The sequence below is a fragment of the Gymnoscopelus braueri genome, assembly GCF_963280865.1.
Source record: "Gymnoscopelus braueri genome assembly, chromosome: 3".
Taxonomy (NCBI): domain Eukaryota; kingdom Metazoa; phylum Chordata; class Actinopteri; order Myctophiformes; family Myctophidae; genus Gymnoscopelus; species Gymnoscopelus braueri.
In genome coordinates this window covers 37871175-37892950 of record NC_137612.1, presented here as the reverse complement: position 1 = coordinate 37892950, position 21776 = coordinate 37871175, and the positions used below count along the sequence as shown (strand labels likewise).

Genomic DNA, 21776 nt, shown 5'->3' with positions numbered 1-21776 from the left:
TGCGTGTGTGTGTGCTGCGCGCGTGTCTGCGCGCGTGCGTGTGTGTTTACTATTTGTGAGGGACAAATGTCCCCACAACAAGTATAGTAGAAATAGAATTTGAGAAATAGACGTTGTGAGGAGAATGTTCATGGTCCTCACAAGAGAAATGATTGGTTTATGGTTAAACACAAATTTTAGAGTTAGGCTATAGGAATTAAGAAAAGACTCTTAGGATTAGACATTTAGAGGTTAGGTTTAGGGTTAGAGTTATTCTTGATTTATTCTTGTGTTAGTGACGCGCATAGCACTAGCAGATCTACAAGCTCACACCATATGAGCTTGCAGATCTATTTTCGGCTCTTGTTCAAAATGACCAGAAATATTTTTTAAATGACATTCAGGAAATTGACGTCCTAAAATGTTGATGTTCTCACACATGTAGGAAGTAATACACACGTGTGTGAGTGTGTGTGTGTGTGTGTGTGTGTGTGTGTGTGTGTGTGTGTGTGTGCGCGTGTGTGTGTGTGTGTGTGTGTGTGTGTGTGTGTGTGTGTGTGTGTGTGTGTGTGTGTGTGTGTGTGTGTGTGTGTGTGTGTGTGTGTGTGTCTGTGTGTGTGTGTGTGTGTGTGTGTGTGTGTGTGTGTGTGTGTGTGTGTGTGTGTGTCTGTGTGTGCGACTGTGCGTGCCTGCGTGCGTGTGTGCTTGCGTATAGTGTGCCTGTGTGTTTAATAAGGCATATAATATAACATGATAAGATAAAAACAAATGTGAAATAATCAGTCAGTTATCACACAGCTTACTTTATTTGCTTGTGTCTTCCAAGAAAATGATAAATATAACAATAAAACAGATCCTGGTCTTTAACAAATTACAGTGGTCAAATATTTTTGCTTTCAGAGTCATAACTGTACTGTAATAACACTGCATATTGTATAACTTATCTAGTTGTGACTACTGATAGCTGCCTTTTCTCAGTGAAAGAAGGAGTCCCTTATTCTTTTTCTTTTTGTCCTCCTTTCTGGTCGTTCTGTGGTCTTCGCCAGTCCGTTAGGAGTCCAAAACTGGAGCTCCGGGGCCTCGGACTGGACAGAAACGATTTTGGAGTTCTGACGAGCCCAGATTGTACTTCATTGTTCCTCTTCCTCATCAGCGCAAAGGCTGGTGTCATTCGCCCAGTGTCAAAGTACTGTAAGGACAAAATGAGGAAAGACATTTGTACAGTCTCTCATAATTTGTCTCTGTTGTGTTCACACACACAAAATGAACAATGCACACACTTACATCGCCCTGTAGTCTTGGTACTGCGGACCCTCTGTCTTCTTGATCTGTAGCTTGAACACTTAGGTTCATCATGGACTGGCTCAGTTCTGACACTGCTGCCCTCGATCGTCCTGCATGTTGTTCTGAATGTTTTGGCTTTAGCTTTCTCATAATGTCACTTAGAGAACTGAAGCTCTCCGACTGCGCCTGCACCCTCAATATTATTGGTTTCTGTGAAGAGAGAGGCCTATGTGAGGTACAATGCCATTTTTGAAAGGTGACATGATACCATGTCCGTCTGTCTATTCATAATTATGTTCATGTCTATTCTTAACATACCCTAGATGCTGGGCTATCGCTATTTCCATCCATATTATTGCCCTCCTCCAAAATGTTCTCTGCCCGTGAGCGCCTTTTCTCAAATAAAGAAAAGTTCCCTGTATTGTGCCTTGGCTCCTGTTCCCTCCTGTCTCCACCAGGTCTGGTTGTCCTGTTGTCTGAGTCTGTGCTCTCCTCATTAGAAACCTGCCTGTTATAGACTCTCTCTATTTTACGTCCAACTCTGGAAGGGGGGGAGAGATGCATTTTTATATTATAAAAATGTATGAATATGTGTTTTGTGTTCTCTGCTCTCTTTTTTTTCTTCTTCTTATTTTTTTTTTTTTACCTCTGTTGAATTTCAAGGTTGGTGGTGGAGTTGTGGTTATCTGTCGGAGAGAGTTGGGTGTTGCTGCTGCAATAATAATCAGGAACATGTCAACAAATGTTACCACCACAAAAATCTCTGTAATGTTTACTTATTAACAACTCAATGTCCCAACTCATCATTGCCTGTCTCTACTTATTGTTTTATCGCACGCAGATCTTTTGTCACACGCATAATGAGAGAATGATTGTAAAGTTATTTACAGACAACCCATTGGAAATAAGTTGAGAGTGAGAGAGATAAGACATGAACAGACAAAGTAAATTCCCATTATTTCTCAAAAAAGTGGTACATTAAAAGTGGTACATTATGTGGTACACATTGTTTTAATGTAAACTCCTAATTGTTTTTATATACAATACTACACTATATATATAAAGAATCGGTTTAGGGTTAAATCTAATAATCTAATATTTTTGTTCACCTATAGTCAGGGGATATTAGCAGAAAAAATTCCAATCTTGGAATAGATTCCTTACCAAAAAAAATCTTCACCAATGTGTTTGTAAAGGTGTCAAGTAACACATCTCATAAAGACTGAAATGCAGTTTCCCTAGGGGAATTTTTGACAGCTGCTGAAAGTTGGGGTACCCACCATAACCTTATGCAGGGGGAAAAAAATCAAAATGTAATTCTGTTTTAAGTAGCATGTGAGGGGTCAAACTAGGGTGTTTTTATGATTCTGAATCCATTGCAAGCACTTGTTTTGCACCAAAACCACTCCTTGGGCTAAAAACAGCCCAATCTCAATGGGCTTTTTACACAAAAAGTATACCTGGAAAAGGCCGTTTTTAGCCCAAGGAGTGGTTTTGGTGCAAAACAAATGCTTGCAATGGATTCAGACTCATAAAAACACCCTTGTTTGACCCCTCACATGCTACTTAAAACAGAATTAAAATTTGATCTTTTTTCCCGCATAAGGTTATGGTGGGTACCCCAACTTTCAGGACTGTCACAAATTCCCCTAGGGAAACTGCATTTCAGTCTTTGTGAGATGTGTTACTAGACACCTTTACAAACACATTGGTGAAGATTTTTTTTGGTAAGGAATTTATTCCAAGATTTTTTTAATATCCCCTGACTACTATTATGACATGCCCAGAATAGGGACGCTAGGGCTCATGTCGTTAAGATGTTAAGCAGTATACCTAGCTTCATTCACTGGTTTTGTGTTTTTCCCGCCGATTGCACTCTCCTCCACAGCAGGGGTCTTCGTATCAAATGGCATGCTCTGCAGCGGCCTTTCCAGCGGCAGGATGATCTCCTCGTGATCATTGACAGGGCTATGAGAGAAATGACCGCCTCCCTGGAAGACCCCCAGTGCCTCCCAGTCCAGGGGAGGGACTGAAGGTGGAGGCGGAGGGGGCGTAGTGGCATAATCTAGGAGGGGATGATGTTTAGGGTGATGGTGGTTGGAGAACTCAATCTGTCGATGGGGCACAAACGCCGGGGACCTGGTGACCTTCCCCGTGTCCGAGATGGGGGACGAGGCGGCGAAAAGGATCCTGAACTCCCGATCGAAGGATTGGACAACTGGGCCGCTTAGAACTGTGACCAGTTGTCGATGCAAGTGGGCATCTGTCCAGGTAAGGCTGATGAATACAAAACAGACTGTTATGTCAGTATAGTGAGTGTGCAATAGATATAATAGGAACAGGTTTGAAAGCACTGTCTGTGTCACCTGTAGTTGCCATGAATCACAGTCAGTAGGTCCACCAGGAGGAAATTGATTTTCAATTCCCCTGCCACCATCTTTGCCTCCCTCGAACAGAAGGTTTTCCCCCCAAGAACACGCACTTGCATATTCTATGGGAGCACAACACATGACAGTAATTTACATCGCTGCAGCTACTGTACTACTGTACATAGCACGTTAGACATTTAGTCATGGTCAAACAGAACATTGCATGACTGTATGGTGTTTAATTGAGCCATCGCTCATGGATATTAACCACATGAACCCTAGCGTCCCTATTCCGGGTGGAACATCTGGTGAAATATTCAGATCTACAAGCTCACAACGCGAGTGGCTATTTTCGGCGAAGAAATTTGATGTAAATTGGAAGGGAAAAAAGGAGGGGTCCTAGTATACACCCATGGGTCACTGCAGTCAATGAAGTATAGGGTTTAACCACCTAAACCCTTTACTTAATAATAATGATAATACATCGATTTTATATAGCGCTTTTCTTGGTACTCAAAGTCTCTTTACAATACAGAACAAATAAAAGAAACAACTTAATTAGTTGACTGATATCCCCCAGGGGGCTTACTTAGTTGACAGGTATCCCCCCAGGGCTCTATAGGCCCCGTCCTGTTTCTGCTCTACACTAAATAACTTTGCCGAAAATAGTCATCTACAAGCTCACAATGTGTCACGTTGTGAGCTGGTGGATCTGCTATTTTTGATGAATGTTCGCCTCAGAATTGGAACGCTAGGGTTGAAGTGGTTTGTGGTTAAAACACCCCTTCGCCTTGTGTCGTCCTTTCTAGTTAACCACAGTTATGTTCTCTCTCCTAAAGTGATCCACAAACAGCACTGAATGCAGTGCAACCAGTTTAGATGTTTGTAGCTTAATGCACACGTTGCACTAATCCTCATATATGATTAGGTTAAAGAGAGATAGAAAACGCAGGAATTTACAAAGAACTCATGCTGAGTGGATATGAGGTGTGTCAGGGTCCCTTTGGTTAGTTTGAGTTGCATAGTTTGAGTTCCTCCTGTCAGGGGTGACGCACAGTAACCTTATGCAATAGGCTAGGCCTGCTGCTGTGTTGTAACAAGAATGTTATTGTCGTAACTAATAGGCAGCACATTAACACAAAATAAATGTCACATACTATGACATTTTCCCGATAGGTGCGTGATGATGTGTAGTCAATTGAAGCCTGCATGATTTATGCTTAGTCACGAGCCTGTGTCACCGAAAAGATCTACAAGCCTGTAGATTGGCTATTTTTGGTGGGAGTGACACTCGTTCGCAACTAGCATAACTCAGACTTGAGTGGACTGTGCAAGAGTGACTCACTGGATGCTTGAGCCTGTTTGACGTGAAGTCCTCCTCACTGGACCGCTGGTTGAGGATAATGTAAACAGGTACACCCCGAGAAGCTGCATTGTGCAGATCACCGATGACCGCACCGTCTGTCAATCTGTCTGTCACTATGGCAATCACCTGTGTAGTGTATTACACACATACATCAACAGAGACATCACACAAAATAATAATAAATAACAATCCTACCTCTTCCTACCTCTTTTTCATGCCAACACTCACTTTAATATTGAATTGTTCAAACACAAAAAACTTTTGGAACAAGAGAAGAAAGTCACCACACATAATATGCCAAAGGTTCGTATCTTTTGACTCCATTTGAAAAACCTTGTATTAAAATGAAAAGAACCTTGCTCATCCATTGCATTATTACATACTGTATGTGTATTGTGTTACCACACCTGGGAGGCACATTGCAAGTGGCGTCTGATGATCTCTCTGATGGAAAGTTGCCCTTCAGCAGGGGGACTTGTGTGGACTTTGACATAGTCCCGTCCCATCCAAGAGTCTTTCTCTGGCCATCCTAGGTCTAGACACGGAGCGGGGGTGTCGGATAAAGTAGGAAAGTAGCAGGTTTTGTAGTCCTGCAACCCCGAGCCGCCATCCTCTGCATTCTCCACCGCTCCCACCTGTATCTGGCTTGCCTGGTAGTCTTTCGTCCAGCCACTTATCTGACTGACCTCCTCAGGAGACAGGAAACGGTCCAAGCGATCTGTACCCAGACAGGCATAAAATGCCCCTTGGCCTTCGCTCATTAGTTTTTCCACAGCATGACGCTCCCTCTCACAGTGGAGGAACTCTGGGCAAGACTCAGTCACTGGCCAAAACACTGCATCCTCATCCAAGCTCTGCTCCTGGGAGTTTGACATAACTGAAGCTCTGTCTTTTGTTTTCAGAATGAGTTGTATTTATCTAAGTGCAGAGTTCTGGCTACCAAGTTGTATTAGAAGACCATTCCAGTCCGGCCAGTTTGTGTCACCTTTCACTCCTGTAAAGGTTTGGAGAGTTTTCATGCTTTGGCCATGGGGTCGTCCCTTGTGTGATCAGCAGCCTCGGTGCCTCTGCAGTACAGATTCTAGTCAAATTCAGTCACACATGTTCCTCTTTAAGGGCAGGACGTCACTGAAACACATAAAATATCATTAACAAACATGAGTGAAGTGAATAGTTTCTGTTTGTCTCTGAGAAACAGAGGCTGCATTTACAAAACAAGTTGTATTTGATCAGCAGTCTCAAGCAAGTCACGAGCCTCATGTTGACTTAAGAAACTATTACGTGAAGTAGGGTAAGTGTGTACTGTAGTCAGTACAGTGCCATCTAATTTTGTGTCATCTAAAACCTTTTATTCTATACAAAAGAGCAATTAGCAGTTCATAGGAATTAGGGACTCACCTCGTTGACTTCATGCCTCAGATCTCCGTCTCAAACAATACTGTTAAGCTCGGATGAGTTGTGATTGTTCCATTTGCTCCCTCCCCTTCAGTGTCCACCTCCCTCCCCCTAACATTATCATTCCATGCCGGCGCACAATGCTTGTTGGCTCCAGGTATTCAGCCCTGCTGACAGAGCCTTTGAGAACTGCCACCAGTTACATATGCGGTCAGGTTTAGGCCTGGCTCAGGGAAGAGGACGGCCCTGCCATGCATAGTCCACCATGGAAATTGTATTGGTTCTTTAATTGTTATTTTATTTTTGCTTGTCAATTATATTTTTTACTTGAACTGTAATTTGTTTTATTGTACTGTTTCACCCCAGGAAGAATAGTCACTGCTGAGGCAGTAGCTAATGGGGATCTAAAATAAACAATAGACGATAAACAATAAACAATAAACAATAAACCCCAAAAAATTCTGTGACTCCATGTTCCAGCTTATAGACTTATGTTAAGTGGCTGAGGCGTTCCCCTGTATAATATTTCGGCACACACCAAATCTATTATCAGTCTATGAAAGAGAGCCTCTCATTCATGACATAGTTTACTCCTCCTGAGACTGTACTCTGACTGGTTTATCCTGACAGGTAAGTTTGCAAGCAAGTGCAGGACTCATAATACCTGACTTCCTCCGACATAGTCACCTGCCATCACAGCTGTTTTTATTTTATGTTTGTAATCCATTTATCTTAAAATAAAAGTATTGTACATTCACTCCTATTACAAGCAAAAGTTTTAATTGACATAATGTCAGGTGTGCTCTGAGGTCCCAACTAATCTACCACTGTAATATCTCTTCAGAAATTCAGTTTCCCATTTGGTATCAGTTGATTATGACATTACTTTGCTATTCCACTATCCACAACAAAGGTAAATGAATGTCACAAAGCAAACAGAGATTAACCTCAACAAGGGTGGGTGGGTGGGTGGGGGGTAAGGCTGCTGTTGATTGACAGTTCAGCTTAACACCACAGACAGACCCTGTCAGATTGGCTGTTAAACTGGTCTAACCTGGGACATAACTCTGTGGTGTGTGTCTTGGTCCTGGATTTCCTGACTGACACATCCAGGTCAAGGTCGGCAGACACACCTCTAACACCCTCACCCTCAACACCGGGTCCGGAACCCCTCAGGGTTGGGTGCTGAGTGGTTCTCACTCATTTTCCTGTGAAGGACTGCGAAATTGATAGCTGCGGACTCTCATTAGAAAGGATTTGGTACTAGGGACCCCCAAGAGAGGACCTTAGATTAGATACATAATTCTACAAAGAGAGAAACCTATGATCTGAATAGTGATTCTTATACAGTAAAAACATTTTCAAGAACGAACACAGCATAGCTCCAACATTACCATCAAGTTGACTGATGACACAGTGGTGGGCCCAATCACAAACAGCGACGAGAAGGCCTATCTGCAGGAGGTGGCAGACCTGTCAATGTGTGCAGGACAACAGCCTCTTTTTGAACGTCTCTACAACTCAGTAGGTGGCTGTGGATTTTTGTACACAAAGGCAGAGAGGGGACCAGTGGAGATGGTGAGCAGATTCAAATACCTCAGTGTGCGCTCCACTTGTCATGGACTGTGCACAGTCACTGTGGCGAGGAAGGCTATGCAGCGCCTGTACCACCTTTCAGACAGCTGAGGAAATTAATAATCTCACTGAAATCCTTCCACTCTGCTTTTAAACACTAGGGCTATAGCGTGAATAGCTCCTCTCGGGACCAGCGAGCCCTGTAGAGGGTGATGTGCTCGGTCGAGCATACCAATTCGGACTTAACTCCCCTCCCTGCAGGACTCGTATTCCAGGAGGTGCCTGAGCAGAGCTAAAAGGAATTTGAACTGAAGGACTCCCATCACCCCAGCATTGGACCGTTTGTGCTGCTGTGGTCAGGCAAACACCTGCACTGTGACAAAGCCAATACAGAGACACATAGAGAGACACAGAAAGACATTTTCCTATGATGACCTTGATGGTCTTTATACCCACTCACCAACAGAGTACCTTATTTTATGACATTATCTTGCACAACCTCCTTGCATTAATTTGTTTTTAGATTGTACCTAGGGCAGAACTTTCATAGTCCACCACATAATACTGACTGCGATTTGCACTATTTATATACTTGTTTGCTAACTTTGTCATCCTTCTTCTGCATGAATGTATAGGTTGCTAATCATTAATCCATTCTGTAAATTCTATATTTTTTCGACTTTTTTGACTGCAACATATCCACCACTCCTCTTTCACCACTTTCCAGGTTCAATATTTTAGTTAATAACCCATGTCCAATTGATACATGAGATGATATATCTGTGTTGTCTAGTTATTATACCTCAATAACCCAAGGGAAAATGAAATTCTAATATATTCTGTATATCCTTGGTTGCTAATTTATGCATACATTCTTTCTTTCTCTGTATATCTGTATATTTTATATATTGTACCTCAGTAACCAAGGGAAGGTGCAATTCTAAATTGTACATCCCATTCTATATCCTGTATTATATCCCAGTCTATAGTCTTTCACTACACCAATGTCTCTACTACTCCTACAGATGTTGTCCAAAACTCATACAAATCGGTACACATTATCTCTGGAGTCATGTGATGAACATAAATCATTCAGATTTTTCATATTCCATTCCGTTTGGCTATGATTGGCTTCCATAATTTGCATGAACGCAGCCTCTAAACAACACATCAGACAAACCTGATATTGCACAATGGTGCTATCTAGGTTTGTCAAGATCTATAATCAAGATCTTGATTATAAGACAATCAGACACACCATAGCACCATTGCGCTATATCAGTCTGCACTGTCATACCTCACTGAAAATGTATTACAAACACATACTTCTGTATGAATACCACAGGCAAATATGCACTTTCAGCTGTGACGAAGCTGAGAAATTATAGATGAAATTGAAGATTCATCAGTAAATTCACTATATGTGCTTTGGAATAAGAATGCAATACAGTATACACACTACAAAAAACAGACTTTATTTGTGAATAACCTGTGCAAAAAAAGAGAATATAGCTTCATTTTAATAAGAGGTATGTAATCCTCAAGTGCTTAGTGACATCTGGTAAACTACTACCATTAACCACTTAAACCCTATAATACTTCATTGACTGGAGTCTCCCAGAGGTCTTTAGGCCCCCTACTTTTTTGTGCCTCTGCACTAAATCTCGTTACGACGCGTGTCCCTATTCGCCCCCAGAATAAGGACGCTAGTGTTCATGTGGTTAAACAGCATCACATCCTGTTTGGGTTACCCTTCTTCTTATCATCATCATCTAATTTGTCTCACTGCTTCTTCCGCAAGTGGACATACAAGACGCCACTGATGAGGAGGAGGGGGATGCACGACCAGGCCAGGATGAAGCAGTAGCCAAAGTGTCCCGTTTTCAGGTCTCTGGAGGAATCCAGGATGTCCTTCCTGTGGAACGTGAAGATGAGGCACGCAGCGAACGCTGTGAAACCTGAAACGACACAGGAGACATTTTAGTCAAGCGGAAGCTTAACATGATTACAGCGCAGATATTAGTTGTCATCATTTCTACAAGCTCACAACGTGTTGCAACGTAGCACATTGTGAGCTTGTAGCTATTTGAAGAGAAGAGATTTGATGTAGAAGGGAAAAGGGAGCCCTGAGGAACCCCAGTCAACTAAGTACATAGGGTTTAAGTGGTTAACCACTTGAACCCCAGCATCCATATTTTGGGGGAACATATTAGCCAAAAATAACATATCTACAACGCATTGCAACGCAATGTTTCTTGTTTAGATATTTGGTATTCACCTGTTTCCTAAGCTGTGTGTTTTCCACTTCCTGTCAATTTCATTGGATATCATTGGTCATCTGACCAGTTTCATTGGATTTCATTGGATCAAATCGACAGGAAGTGGAAAACACACAGCCTAGGAAACAGGTGGATAGATGGAAAAAAGGTCCATGTAGAGAGGGAACTCAGGTCCATTTTATTAAGGCTAGAGAGTTTAAGTGGTTATAAAGCTGCCATTCCTATCAATTGAAGATGCCTCTGTGTTTATTCTTCCAAAAGGAGTATGTGATAAACTTGGAATTACCTGCAAAGGCCTGGCAGAGACCTGTGAAGTAGAAGAGTCCTCCTGTGGACAAGGTGAACAGCTGACCCACGAAGACGAGGAACGAGATGGAAGAGAAGACTACGGAGAGGACCATCAAGGCCTGGACAGACTGCAACCAGTCTGGGACAGCAGGAATGACAGTGGCATAAGTTCTCAAAACTTTTCATGTCAAGGACCCCCAAATTGATATGTATTTGACACCAATTTGAAAATATATTGTGCCAGGGACCCCCCAGAAGAGAAGATTTGTGTTTAAGTCATTATAGAATGCTTTATAAGTTATTTCTAGATTATTACAAATTCTTAAAATCTTTTGAAGAGTTTTAAACATGTTTTAATTTGATTTTGATTTGTGATGCTATATTAGCAAATTTAGCTGAGGACCCCCTGGAAGCCCTTCAAGGATCCCTGGCAGTCCACGGACCACACTTTGAGAACCACTGGCATAACAGACTGAACAGTATTAACCATTACATATCTGAGGGCTTTAATTTAGACTTGTCGCTTGATGGAAATAACAGATTTTCATCTGAAACTTTGTTATTTTCGTGTAAAATAGGCGTCAGTATATTAAAGGTAGCTATGCATTTGCAGGAAGGCAAAACCCTGTCAACTATAAGATACATCAATGCCACAAACAAGCAGTTCTTTACCGTTTTCATCTGTCGCAGCACACAGCCAATTATTTGTTGCATTATCATGAAAGCAGTTGTACCACAGGTCAGTGATTTCGGAATCTGTCCATACCCACCAGGACTACAGAGAGAGAGAGAGAGAGGGGGGGGGGGGGGGGGTATGCAAATCAGTTTAGATGTTTATTGCAGACATTGACCTTGTGCCAAACTGAAAGAAAGTTCATGCATTTTCTACTGCATTTCACAGGAGCCAATTATAAAAAACAGGTTTCAATTCCAGTATTTTAACCACATACTACGTATGCTAAGTTCACATGATGCATTTTTGTGGTTGGTTTCCTTGCTGTCTGGTATAGTAGTTACATTGCTTAACACTGACATCTACTGTAACAACCCAGTTAAAAAGACAAACATTACTGAACAGTGGCTCTCTTGAACTATGCCATGTAGCTGATAAGTTAATGTTTAGGTTAAGTTTAGTTTTCTAAATTAACATATGTTTGTGCTTATGTTTACACTCAAAATGTCACATATTAGTGCATGTTACTGGACCCAATAAGTACAGAGTTGAAAGGATTTCTTATTTTATTTCAATGTTTACATTGCTACAATGTTTATATCCAGATTTCAGCTCAGTGTGTGGTTCTGCCCTGGCCCTCGTTTGAGTGGTTTCAGGGTAGCTCCCTGTTCCAAAATATGCACGTGGTGGGTGGATATGATTTACTCACTGGTACCATAGTAACCAAACATTCCACATTGTTCACTTATTTAAATGGGGTTTAAGTGATATTTCTGGTTGAAATTAGTGTTTGTTTTTTAAGTAATATTTGGGGTTCTTTTTCAAGCCTTTATTTGATAGCGACAATGGTGAGAGACAGGAAATGTCACGAGAGAGAGATGGGGAAGGACATGCAGCAGAAGGCCCCAGGCCTGATCTGAACCCTGGTTGGTTGCACATGGACTGAGCCTTTTTTTGCACTCTGCCAGGTGAGCCACCGGGGCGCCACAAAATAATTGCTATTTCAGTCAGACAACTCTTAGATTGGATTAGAATATATATTTATTAGCAATATATATTTGCAAGCTTGAGCATGGTATAGAAACAAGAGGAAGCATAGTTTGGCGTCAGGCCTCTGAATCCATTCATTCCCTGTAAGGATAACATTTTAATGAATGTTACATGCCAATTAGCATTTACAGGGAATGAATTAAACCCCCATGGGGATCTAGAAACAGAGCCTACAGGTGGATGCCGGGGAGGCGGGTGGGATGACTTTCATGGGCAGCAGCAGGTAAGCAGCGAGCAGCGGTAGCAGATCTCAGCAATAGCAGCAGCAGCAGCAGCAGCAGTGACACACGTCAGCTTAGCAAGACAGGGAAGCCAGAGTGAGCAGGTAACAGAGCAGTACCTATAACCACCCGATCAGGAGGAAAAGTGCATGTGACCTAGTCACCTGATCGGTTGCCCCAATCCCTTGAGTTGCCTGGCCTGAACTAGCTCCATAAACTGCGCCTCATTTCAGTCAGACAACTCTTAGATTGGATTAGAATATATATTTATTAGCAATATATATTTGCAAGCTTGAGCATGGTATAGAAACAAGAGGAAGCATAGTTTGGCGTCAGGCCTCTGAATCCATTCATTCCCTGTAAGGATAACATTTTAATGAATGTTACATGCCAATTAGCATTTACAGGGAATGAATTAAACCCCCAAAACAGCAAGAACCCCCAAAACTGCTTGGGAGCACAGAGCCTGACGCCGGACCAACCATCTGTGAGAATGGTGGAGCTCCATAACTTGATTCTTACTAACATGGTAGTGTTCCTCAACATTAAATTTTTTAAGTTTACTTAAACAAATGCTGCATGCATCCATGTGTTCAACAAGCCTGATGAATCCAGGTACCTGCTGATCCCTGAATTCAGGAGTCCTAGACGATATCCTAATATGGAGTCCACAGCTGTGCCGCACCAAATCGGATTCGAAGAGGACATTCTATATTTATTTCTTTTTCAAAGAAATCTGCTATATATATATATACACATATATATATATAAATGAGTCATCCTATGATGAATGATAACTATTGTTTATCATCCATAATAAATAAAGTGTACTGACTATGTGTGTAAAGACGTGCTATCTTTACTTAACATCTGAATCAGTACTATATATATATATAATATATTAGCCTGACTGTATAGTCATAAATAGCCCAACATTTTTAAAACCCAACATATTAAATAGCCCAACATTTTAACGCCATGAAGTCACCAATAACTAAATCCCCAGCAATCCACCCGAGTTGTAATTAAAGCGAGCAGCATTTATTGAATTAGCGATAGACCAGCGAGAGCGCTCATACTCATGAGCTTTTAGCCTGCAGAATGTCATCCTTATTAACCAATATCTACGTAAGCTCCTGAGGACCATTGCCCTATAGATTTAAGAGAAGCGGAAGGACAAGCAGCGCTGCAGGTGTTGCTACACCAATACGGAGGATGGAGAAAGCCCACAGCTTGAGCAGATCTCGCAGCTTTGCAGTGAACCAGTTCAAGTTTAGGCCTACAGATGGAGAGACAAACACAATGTTATTGCAATTCTGGATTAGCCCGGCCATCCTATGACCAATTTAACCCATTTTGGGTTCATGTTGCCATTTACCGTATAGCAACATGCATTTTATATATATATTTTTTTTTAACTATTTGAAGTTTCCAGAACTTAGTCAGATTTAGAAGGAGATTTTAGAATCGGCCTCGGTCTAAATTGGTTAAACGCCATGTGGCGCATATTAGCAACATAGCAGTTGATGCAGAAAAATACGGTATACAAGCTTAAATTATAGCTTGCAGAGCTTGACGCAGATTATTAGACATGTGAATAATATTAACTAACGCCGATATCCCTCTCCATCCATAGCCTAATATATTTAGCACGAAATGCCATCTGTTGCAAGTCTGGATCGGCCCAACAGAGCCAGACGGTTGGCAGAATTGATTTAGCAGAGTTTTAACAGCAAGCTAGGCAGCTCAGTAGATGATGCAGCATAGGTGCCGAGAAGACATTGAGAAGCCCACATCTCAAGCGCTCTCTCACGCTGCCTTGAGAGCCTTGTGCTAGCCCGCACAGTAGATGATGCAGCATAGTGTTGAGAACATTGAGAAGCCCACATCTCAAGCAGCTCTCTCACGCTGCCTTGAGAGCTCACAGTGCCGCCAAGAGCGTAGGTAGCTCAACCTGGAATCTAGAACCAGAAGCAGAATTATCCTTGCAATTACCATGGTAAGCCACCCTGGACGAGATGACGCCGTTATAAACCGCTGGGACAGGAATTTACTTCCTGAAGCCACTCACACATCCCCGGTGAAGCGTGCGTGCTTCACTTGTGGATGTGTGGGGACGCATGCTGCACGTCAATGTGCGAGAGTGGCCTCAAATCCTGACACAGTCTGTCGCACACCGCAAACTGCTGGTTGCGCTGCAACACTCGACACCAGTGATGAACACACCGTGATGTGGTGCTAAATATGCCGTGAGCATCCCACTCGGCGGATACAGCAGCGCCTTTTATACGGGGACAAATACTTCCAGTCACCCAGCTTTTGATAAGCATGAGACAAGCAAAGAGCCCATCAACATAGTGTAACTATTGATAACAGGAGCAGCCAGCATCGGAGTCCCTCTTTTATCCGTCCAGCGAGATATGTCGCGGCAAAATATTATTATATTTTTAATTTTATTTAATTGGTGCACACCAGCCAACATGGACAAATGACTGATATCTTGACTCTACTGAAGCCCCACTATCTATCCTGTTGCAAACTTTACTTCTGAACTCTTGATGCTCCTAACATGACAACATCACTTGGCAACCAACTTTTCTATATACCATGAACCTCCCATATGGAAGCAAGCATGCCGTGTTTAGCTTGTGCTACGACAATCCAGAGCTATCTACATAAGCATGCAGAGTTAGCTTGTGCTACAACCAATTTGATAGCTTTACGCATGGGAAGCAAAACATGCTGTGTTTAGCTTGAGCTACCAACAATCCAAGCTTCCACATGAGAAGCAAACATGCTGAATTAGCTTGTGCTACGAACAATCCAAGCTTCCACGTGGGAAGCAAACCATGCTATGCTAGCCTGTGCTACAAACGATCCAGAGCTATCCACGTAGCAAGGCATGCTGAGATAGCTTGTGCTAAGACAATTCAAGCTTCCACGTAGGAAGCAAACCATGCTATGCTAGCCTGTGCTACAAACAATCCAGAGCTATCCACGTAGCAAGGCATGCTGAGATAGCTTTTGCTAACAATTCGGCCTCCACGTAGGCAAACATGCTGTGCTAGCCTGTGCTATAACAATCTAAAGCTTCCACATAAGAAGCAAACATGCTGACTAGCCTGTGCTACAACAATCTAAAGCTTCCGTACAAGAAGCAACATGCTGTGCTAGCCTGTGCTACGACAATCTAAAGCTTCCACAAGAAGCAAACGTACTGTGTTAGCCTGTGCTACAACAACTCTACCATGCCATTTTTCCTACTCTGCAATTAGATACCAGTTATAGCTATACAAGAGGTAAATAACTATAGCCACCATCGGCACATGGAGATAAATCATCCCTACCCCTATTATCTGTCCATAAATAATAACACGATATAATGCCAGTCTGCACAACTACAGACTGCTTTAAGCATAGAATGAGCTATGCACATCCTTACAACATACTCGCAGCCTTCTGATTAAAATACTGCTAAATGATGATTGAATCCGAACGGACCCGTAACCTATAATATTTAACACCAACTAGACTTGCACATTTATTAATCCTACACTGATACTTGCATGCATTATTGCTGCTTTACTCACATTTGCAAATCGCAAGTAAGTTCATAACATTAATACTTTTATAAATATAATACTTTAATTGCTGTGGCTTACTATAATTACTTACCATCTTATGCCATTCAGCCTGATTGAAATGTATTTTACCACGCAGACTACATAAAATGATAAATATAGAGACTACAATTCCCAGTTTACACCAGAAAATCAACCAATCATAGAGTAGACAGCTGAATACGGAACAAAGCTTACCCTTTTATCCCATAACGTAATAGTTCCTTCATTCCAGCCCAGCGCCGAAACAGAACATCCTATAGATTCATGGTAAATCATTATCAATGAGTTCTAGCAGCTGAACATTAACATTTAAGCTGCAGTGCGAACCTACTCTTGAACACTATCTCACAAGTTAGTTTCTCATCTCTCATCCGCCTGGGTAGAGATGTGTTCGGTCATCAACTATAAGCCTCAAATACAACATCTGGTGGACAAGCTCTTCAGAATAAGAGTACCGTCTAAAGAAGCCGCTGAACTATCCATAAATATATTAAACTATAAATTAAGCAAGATGCAGCCAACTGAGCACATCCGTGTTTTAACCAGTACATAAGATATTAATCTGAACATTAGAGCCAGAACAAGCAAAGCAACTCACAAAAGTGACGCCATGCCTTTTCTATCTCTCTCCCTCTCTCCCTGCACCGCGAACACCATCCATTCCTCTGTGATCGACAGATTGGTGTTGCCATCTCTTGAGAGAGAAGCAAGCAGCCAGGTCTAGAAACCCAAATCTTGAGATAAAGTGAACTCCATTGAACAAATACACGCTAAACTGGGGACCATAACAGAACCCCGAGCCCATCGTTACTTACGATAAGAAACATAGCAATTTAAGCAACACTGTTGGTGAACTACCGTTAAACCAGTGCCATAAAGAGAGTTCTGACACTAGCGTCGACTCCCATTGTAAGAATGGAATGCGGAAGTGCTCCGTCTAACTCAATGAGGCAGTCCCATTGTTTGGAACTATAACCGGAATGCGGAAGTGCTCCGTCTAACTCAATGTTTGGAACTATAGCCCAAGGAGCCAGCTTTGCGGTGGAATCAAGCGTGTCGTTACTCTATTTCTACACTCTAGTTGACCATACTGATATCGATCAATGACGAACGCTACTGCTTTTGAGCTGAGCGTTTAGCAAGAAATTTAGCCATAATTTAATTTAGTTTTTTACTTAAGTAAAGAAAGTAATACCACGATTAGAACCAGTAGCACGCAGCTGAGTAGCTATGATTACAACCAACAACCAAGGAACAACGACGCCGTATGACCACCTACATGAACAATATGAGACTATTCATGGTCAGCAGCATACATATGTACCCAGCTGTTTTTTGGACTACCAGCCGGGAACTAGGCGCCGCTGATCGGACGCAGAGTCGATCTCTTTGGCCGGGGGACCCGGGATGCCCCCAGGGGGAAGGGTCGCGATCCCGGTGTCCGGAATTTCCTCCGCACCCCGTTCGCTCCCCGTGTCCGTGGAGGAGGAGGACATGGCGAGGAGTACGAACGACCAGGAGATGATGAGTATATGACTTTCATGGGCAGCAGCAGGTAAGCAGCGAGCAGCGGTAGCAGATCTCAGCAATAGCAGCAGCAGCAGCAGCAGTGACACACGTCAGCTTAGCAAGACAGGGAAGCCAGAGTGAGCAGGTAACAGAGCAGTACCTATAACCACCCGATCAGGAGGAAAAGTGCATGTGACCTAGTCACCTGATCGGTTGCCCCAATCCCTTGAGTTGCCTGGCCTGAACTAGCTCCATAAACTGCGCCTCATTTATTTATACCATTCCCTGTCTCTCCAACTCTTTAGTAAACAGTAAATAGATTTCCAAGTCAGTATACAAATTTGATCCTATCATGAGAGGGAACTCTTAAAGGATACAGATCAAACAAGTGACACCGGAAGTGATGAAATACAAAATGACCAATGACACTAACAAAGTGAAGTTGATACCTTTGTGTGGTTCTCTCTCCTGATTGAATACAATTGGTGAAATACATGACATAACCTATAATTTTTTTATCCCCCCAAAAATAAACAATACAGAAAAAAATGGAAACAAAGCAGTGCTGAATAGATGGGCAATAATAAAGCACAGTGCAACAACTCACCTTCTCCACAGTGGCAATGAGGAGCATGGCCAGAGTGACCAGGTGCAACACAGTCACGAACACAAGCAACAGAACCATGGCTTCAAGGGGATTTCTCTGAGGTAGTAGTAAGGTGTCCTGCACACAGACAAGAAATCCCTCCCTTTAACCACTTAAGTCTTATATAGTCCTACTTTGTTGTACAAGTTGTTTAGAAAAGGTTAGAACATTTGCCCAAACATACTGTAGGAGGGTTAATGTGGTTAATATTGAAGTTGTACCAATCACTATTCAATATAAACTCAGTGTCTCAAATGGACAAACTTGTACCCCTAGGCCTAGGGAACACGTCAGTACGACATACGTGAGAGAAAGTGGGACATTGTTTAACCAAATCAAAGCACAACCGTTACTGAATACAAAACAATATTCATAATGCTGTTTTATTTCGAACATATTGACATCAAAACTGTACTTCATGAAATGCTATGGCCACAATTAAAGATAACTATGCACAAGGGTCACTAATTCCAACTCTTTCACTCCAGTAATCATTTGTAATGTTATTCTTCAAAAGTTGCGTTATTAATTTCTCTAAGTAAACTCGGGTAAAGGGGTTGGCTACTTGCATTAGGAAATCAGGGAAAGGGGGTACTGATACTGAAGCCAAACAATGCTGATAAGTTCATTCAGGTCTAATATGTACCTTTTAAGTCATTATAGAATGCTTATGCTTATTGTTATAAACCATTATGAGTACTTATTAATGCTTATAACTGTAATCATACAGTGTTATAAGCAGATAATGCATTATAGGTATGTTTATAATACATTATAGACATGGGCTTCATAGAAAGTGTTACACATTGTTCTCCTGATGGTCTTTGTGGGATTCATCAGTGGTCTTTATTTTTCAGATATCACATTGAGATCATAGATCTGCTATTTTCGAAAAATGTTGACAAATCCTTTCTTATGGGGTCTATCTAGGATTTGAAAATCCTTGTAAACTTTACGTGGTTCTTCACTGTAGAAAGACATGTCTCATAGAGGTCAGCATGTCCACTTTGATCAAGTTGCTGAGCATCTGCACTGGCTATCTCTGCTCATCTATCAAGCCCCAGGCACAGCAGAGAGACAGACAGGGGAATTCCATCTTATCTACAGAGCCTGACCAGCCTCTAAGGACCATTTCACAATCCCAGGACCCTGTAACGTTTGTAAACAAGCATGTAGTTGGAGACACTATCTACAGCAGTGGTTCCCTAAGTGGGTTCCGGGGACCCCAAGGGGTCAAAATGAAGAACAGTTTAACCACTTAAGCCCTATTTAAAAAATAGTGAATTTGTAGATCTGTGATTTTCGCTATTTTGAAGCTAGAAACCGATCCAATGAGAGAATGTATAAGAATAATGACAATTCACATCATAGGTTTCTCCCTCCCCACCTATAGACAGTTGTAGAATTCTGTACTTAATCTAGGTGCAGAATTCCAGGGGGGTTAATCAATACTCATGATTGACCCCTGTATACGTATGAATTTGGCGGTACTTGACATGAAATGTTTGGGAACCACTGATCTACAATACTGATGGTTTGTGCTTTCTGTGTGGGCAATAGAATGTGGGAAGTGCATGTGCTTCTTCCTGTGTACCACCCTAACCTACCATTGTACTGGAAATACAAGATCTTTATCTCAATATAAAAGCAACAATGAACCATGCCGGGAATATTTATAACTATTTGTGCCAACTTAAGTAATCTTAAGTATGCGGCAGACCCATATATGTATATACAGTTTATATAATCGTGTAGGACATTAGTTTCCAGAAGTCATAGAGTCATGTATTTCCATATTTGAACAGCTTTATCCTCTGATGTTAGGAAATGTAAGGATGCCATATGTATTACTGTTAGGTGCCAGAGAGTCTGGAAAGTGTCAATGTTGACTTCCTTTTCCTGGGATAAATTATATAATCTATCCATGTTTGAACAATAAGGAAGATAAATGTTTAGATTAATTATGGTAAAGGCTGTCCTCGGGAAATGTGCGAGGAAGCCGATGTGAGGCTATCTAGCCTCACCTTCTGTACTGAAACAAAGTTGTTATGGCCTGAGCTTTCATTACATAAATGCCTGCACTGATCATCTTTCTGAGAGTCTGATTTCTACTTTGGCTCATTCTTATAAATCCACCCTTTGACCCATACTGGGTGTTTAAATGCAATGTTTAGCCTAAGATTAACCTAAGAATCTAAGATTTGTCTATAATCTATATACCATGACACACAATACAGTGATAAGTGGGGAAACTGCCATGACTCAGAGCCTGAAAAAAGTTATTAATGGATTCAATTAATGTTGTGCTATGAAGGTCAATGAAGTCAAGCTTTTCTAAAGTGACCAGAGTTGTAATGATTATATTAATATTAGAATGGTATACACAAACAGATTGGCTGTTGCAATCCTGGCTCCCAAGTTAATGCAAAGTCTTGTGATCATAAAGTCATGAAGGAGACACGAGTTATCTGCTCAGTTAACACTATATAGTAAGACATCAAATGAATAAAGGAATAGTGTGTTTATTATACAATCTATTCTTTTAATCTATAGTCAACATTTTGAGCATGACATAAAATTCACATTTCTATCGCAAAAATAAACTGCAACGTTCATCGTGTTGTAGATTTCAATGCATCGTTACTTTACATCTGTGCCTCAGATGAGACTTTCCCTTGGCTTCATAAATCATGACTTTCCAACGTGGTACAGTTAGATTTTTTTATGATCCTGTTTTTATCACTGTATATTCAGTGCCTTGCACATGGTTGTCCAATCATATTTTCTCCTGCGGCTCTGCCCCTGGAAACAGAATGCTGTTTCTACTGGATTAATGATGAGTCCTCAGAGAGGTATGTGTTTGGTACCACTCAACATCTGGTTTATATTATGGCTCGTGTGCTGCCTGCCTGGCACAGACGGAACCAATATGATGATGATGATGACCATAGGAAGAGCTCTAATTTTGGGTGTAATGATACATTGAGGAAAACATTCTCTTTAAAGGTCCATACAATAAATATCTCAGCATTTTATAACATTTACCTCAGGTTCACACTTCACAGATATACTCTAGTGAGTCTAGTCTGCGGCAATATATGTCCATGAATAGTGAAGATACATGCACATGCAAACATTTTAGACTTTAGTTTAGAAAGCAAACTGTATTTCAAGGTACAATGTCCAAGATTATATTTCCCAAATGAAGATGATGAGAGACGTTTCTTACCTTCTAGGTTTTCAGTGCTCCAAGTTTGAGATTTGAAAAATGTTTTGTTGTCTTGTGACCTTTACTGGTGGTCTCTTTCTAGTATTTTCTCACAGTTGCCGCTGGAGTCTACCCTGCTCTGCTTATTTTTGCTTTTCTCCCACACATTCTATCTTCAAACCCTTGGGAGAGAAGAGTACAGAGGAGGAATGCAGAGTAGGAATATCGGTGGAGTTCCCAACGCCCATTTCCTCCCAGCTCCTTCTGCCCTCCCCCTAAAATCAATGGTCTGGACTGCTAAAAACCCAAAA

General features: G+C 41.6%; 2 protein-coding genes across 4 annotated transcripts; both read right to left on the bottom strand.

Annotated features, from left to right (window-relative positions):
* Positions 1–762: 762 nt before the first annotated feature.
* fam83e (family with sequence similarity 83 member E) lies at positions 763–6467 on the bottom strand. Of its 2 annotated transcripts, none has more exons than XM_080423245.1 (9): positions 6397–6467; positions 5406–6126; positions 4978–5124; positions 3630–3754; positions 3097–3540; positions 1910–1975; positions 1582–1804; positions 1264–1473; positions 763–1168 (listed from the first exon to the last, which is right to left on the bottom strand). In XM_080423245.1, the coding sequence occupies exons 2-9, from the start codon at positions 5871–5873 to the stop codon at positions 974–976; spliced, it is 1878 nt and encodes a 625-aa protein (XP_080279371.1). In that variant the 5' UTR covers positions 5874–6126; positions 6397–6467; the 3' UTR covers positions 763–973. The 2 variants fall into 2 exon arrangements, with proteins under 2 accessions (XP_080279371.1, XP_080279372.1); XM_080423246.1 differs by having other exon boundaries at positions 1910–1972.
* A 2955-nt stretch (positions 6468–9422) lies between these two features.
* emp3a (epithelial membrane protein 3a (MAM blood group)) lies at positions 9423–21666 on the bottom strand. 2 transcript variants are annotated; one of them, XM_080424141.1, is made up of 5 exons: positions 21487–21666; positions 18219–18335; positions 11208–11310; positions 10534–10674; positions 9423–9926 (listed from the first exon to the last, which is right to left on the bottom strand). In XM_080424141.1, exons 2-5 carry the CDS (start codon positions 18294–18296, stop codon positions 9751–9753), a joined length of 498 nt encoding a protein of 165 aa, XP_080280267.1. In that variant the 5' UTR covers positions 18297–18335; positions 21487–21666; the 3' UTR covers positions 9423–9750. The 2 variants fall into 2 exon arrangements, with proteins under 2 accessions (XP_080280267.1, XP_080280266.1); XM_080424140.1 differs by lacking the exons at positions 18219–18335; positions 21487–21666 and adding an exon at positions 16298–17875.
* Positions 21667–21776: the final 110 nt, after the last annotated feature.

Excerpts from the sequence above, each read along its gene's own strand:
- fam83e (XM_080423245.1), bottom strand. The coding sequence starts at position 5,873 with ATGTCAAACTCCCAGGAGCAGAGCTTGGATGAGGATGCAGTGTTTTGG. Across the intron at positions 5,125-5,405 it reads ACTTGCAATGTGCCTCCCAG|GTGATTGCCATAGTGACAGA; the intron begins GTGTGGTAACAC and ends TACACTACACAG. Across the intron at positions 1,976-3,096 it reads AAACCAGTGAATGAAGCTAG|CAGCAACACCCAACTCTCTC; the intron begins GTATACTGCTTA and ends TTATTATTGCAG.
- emp3a (XM_080424140.1), bottom strand. The coding sequence starts at position 16,378 with ATGATTTACCATGAATCTATAGGATGTTCTGTTTCGGCGCTGGGCTGG. Across the intron at positions 11,311-16,297 it reads TTACGTTATGGGATAAAAGG|TCCTGGTGGGTATGGACAGA; the intron begins GTAAGCTTTGTT and ends CTCTCTCTGTAG. Across the intron at positions 9,927-10,533 it reads TCTCTGCCAGGCCTTTGCAG|GTTTCACAGCGTTCGCTGCG; the intron begins GTAATTCCAAGT and ends GTGTCGTTTCAG.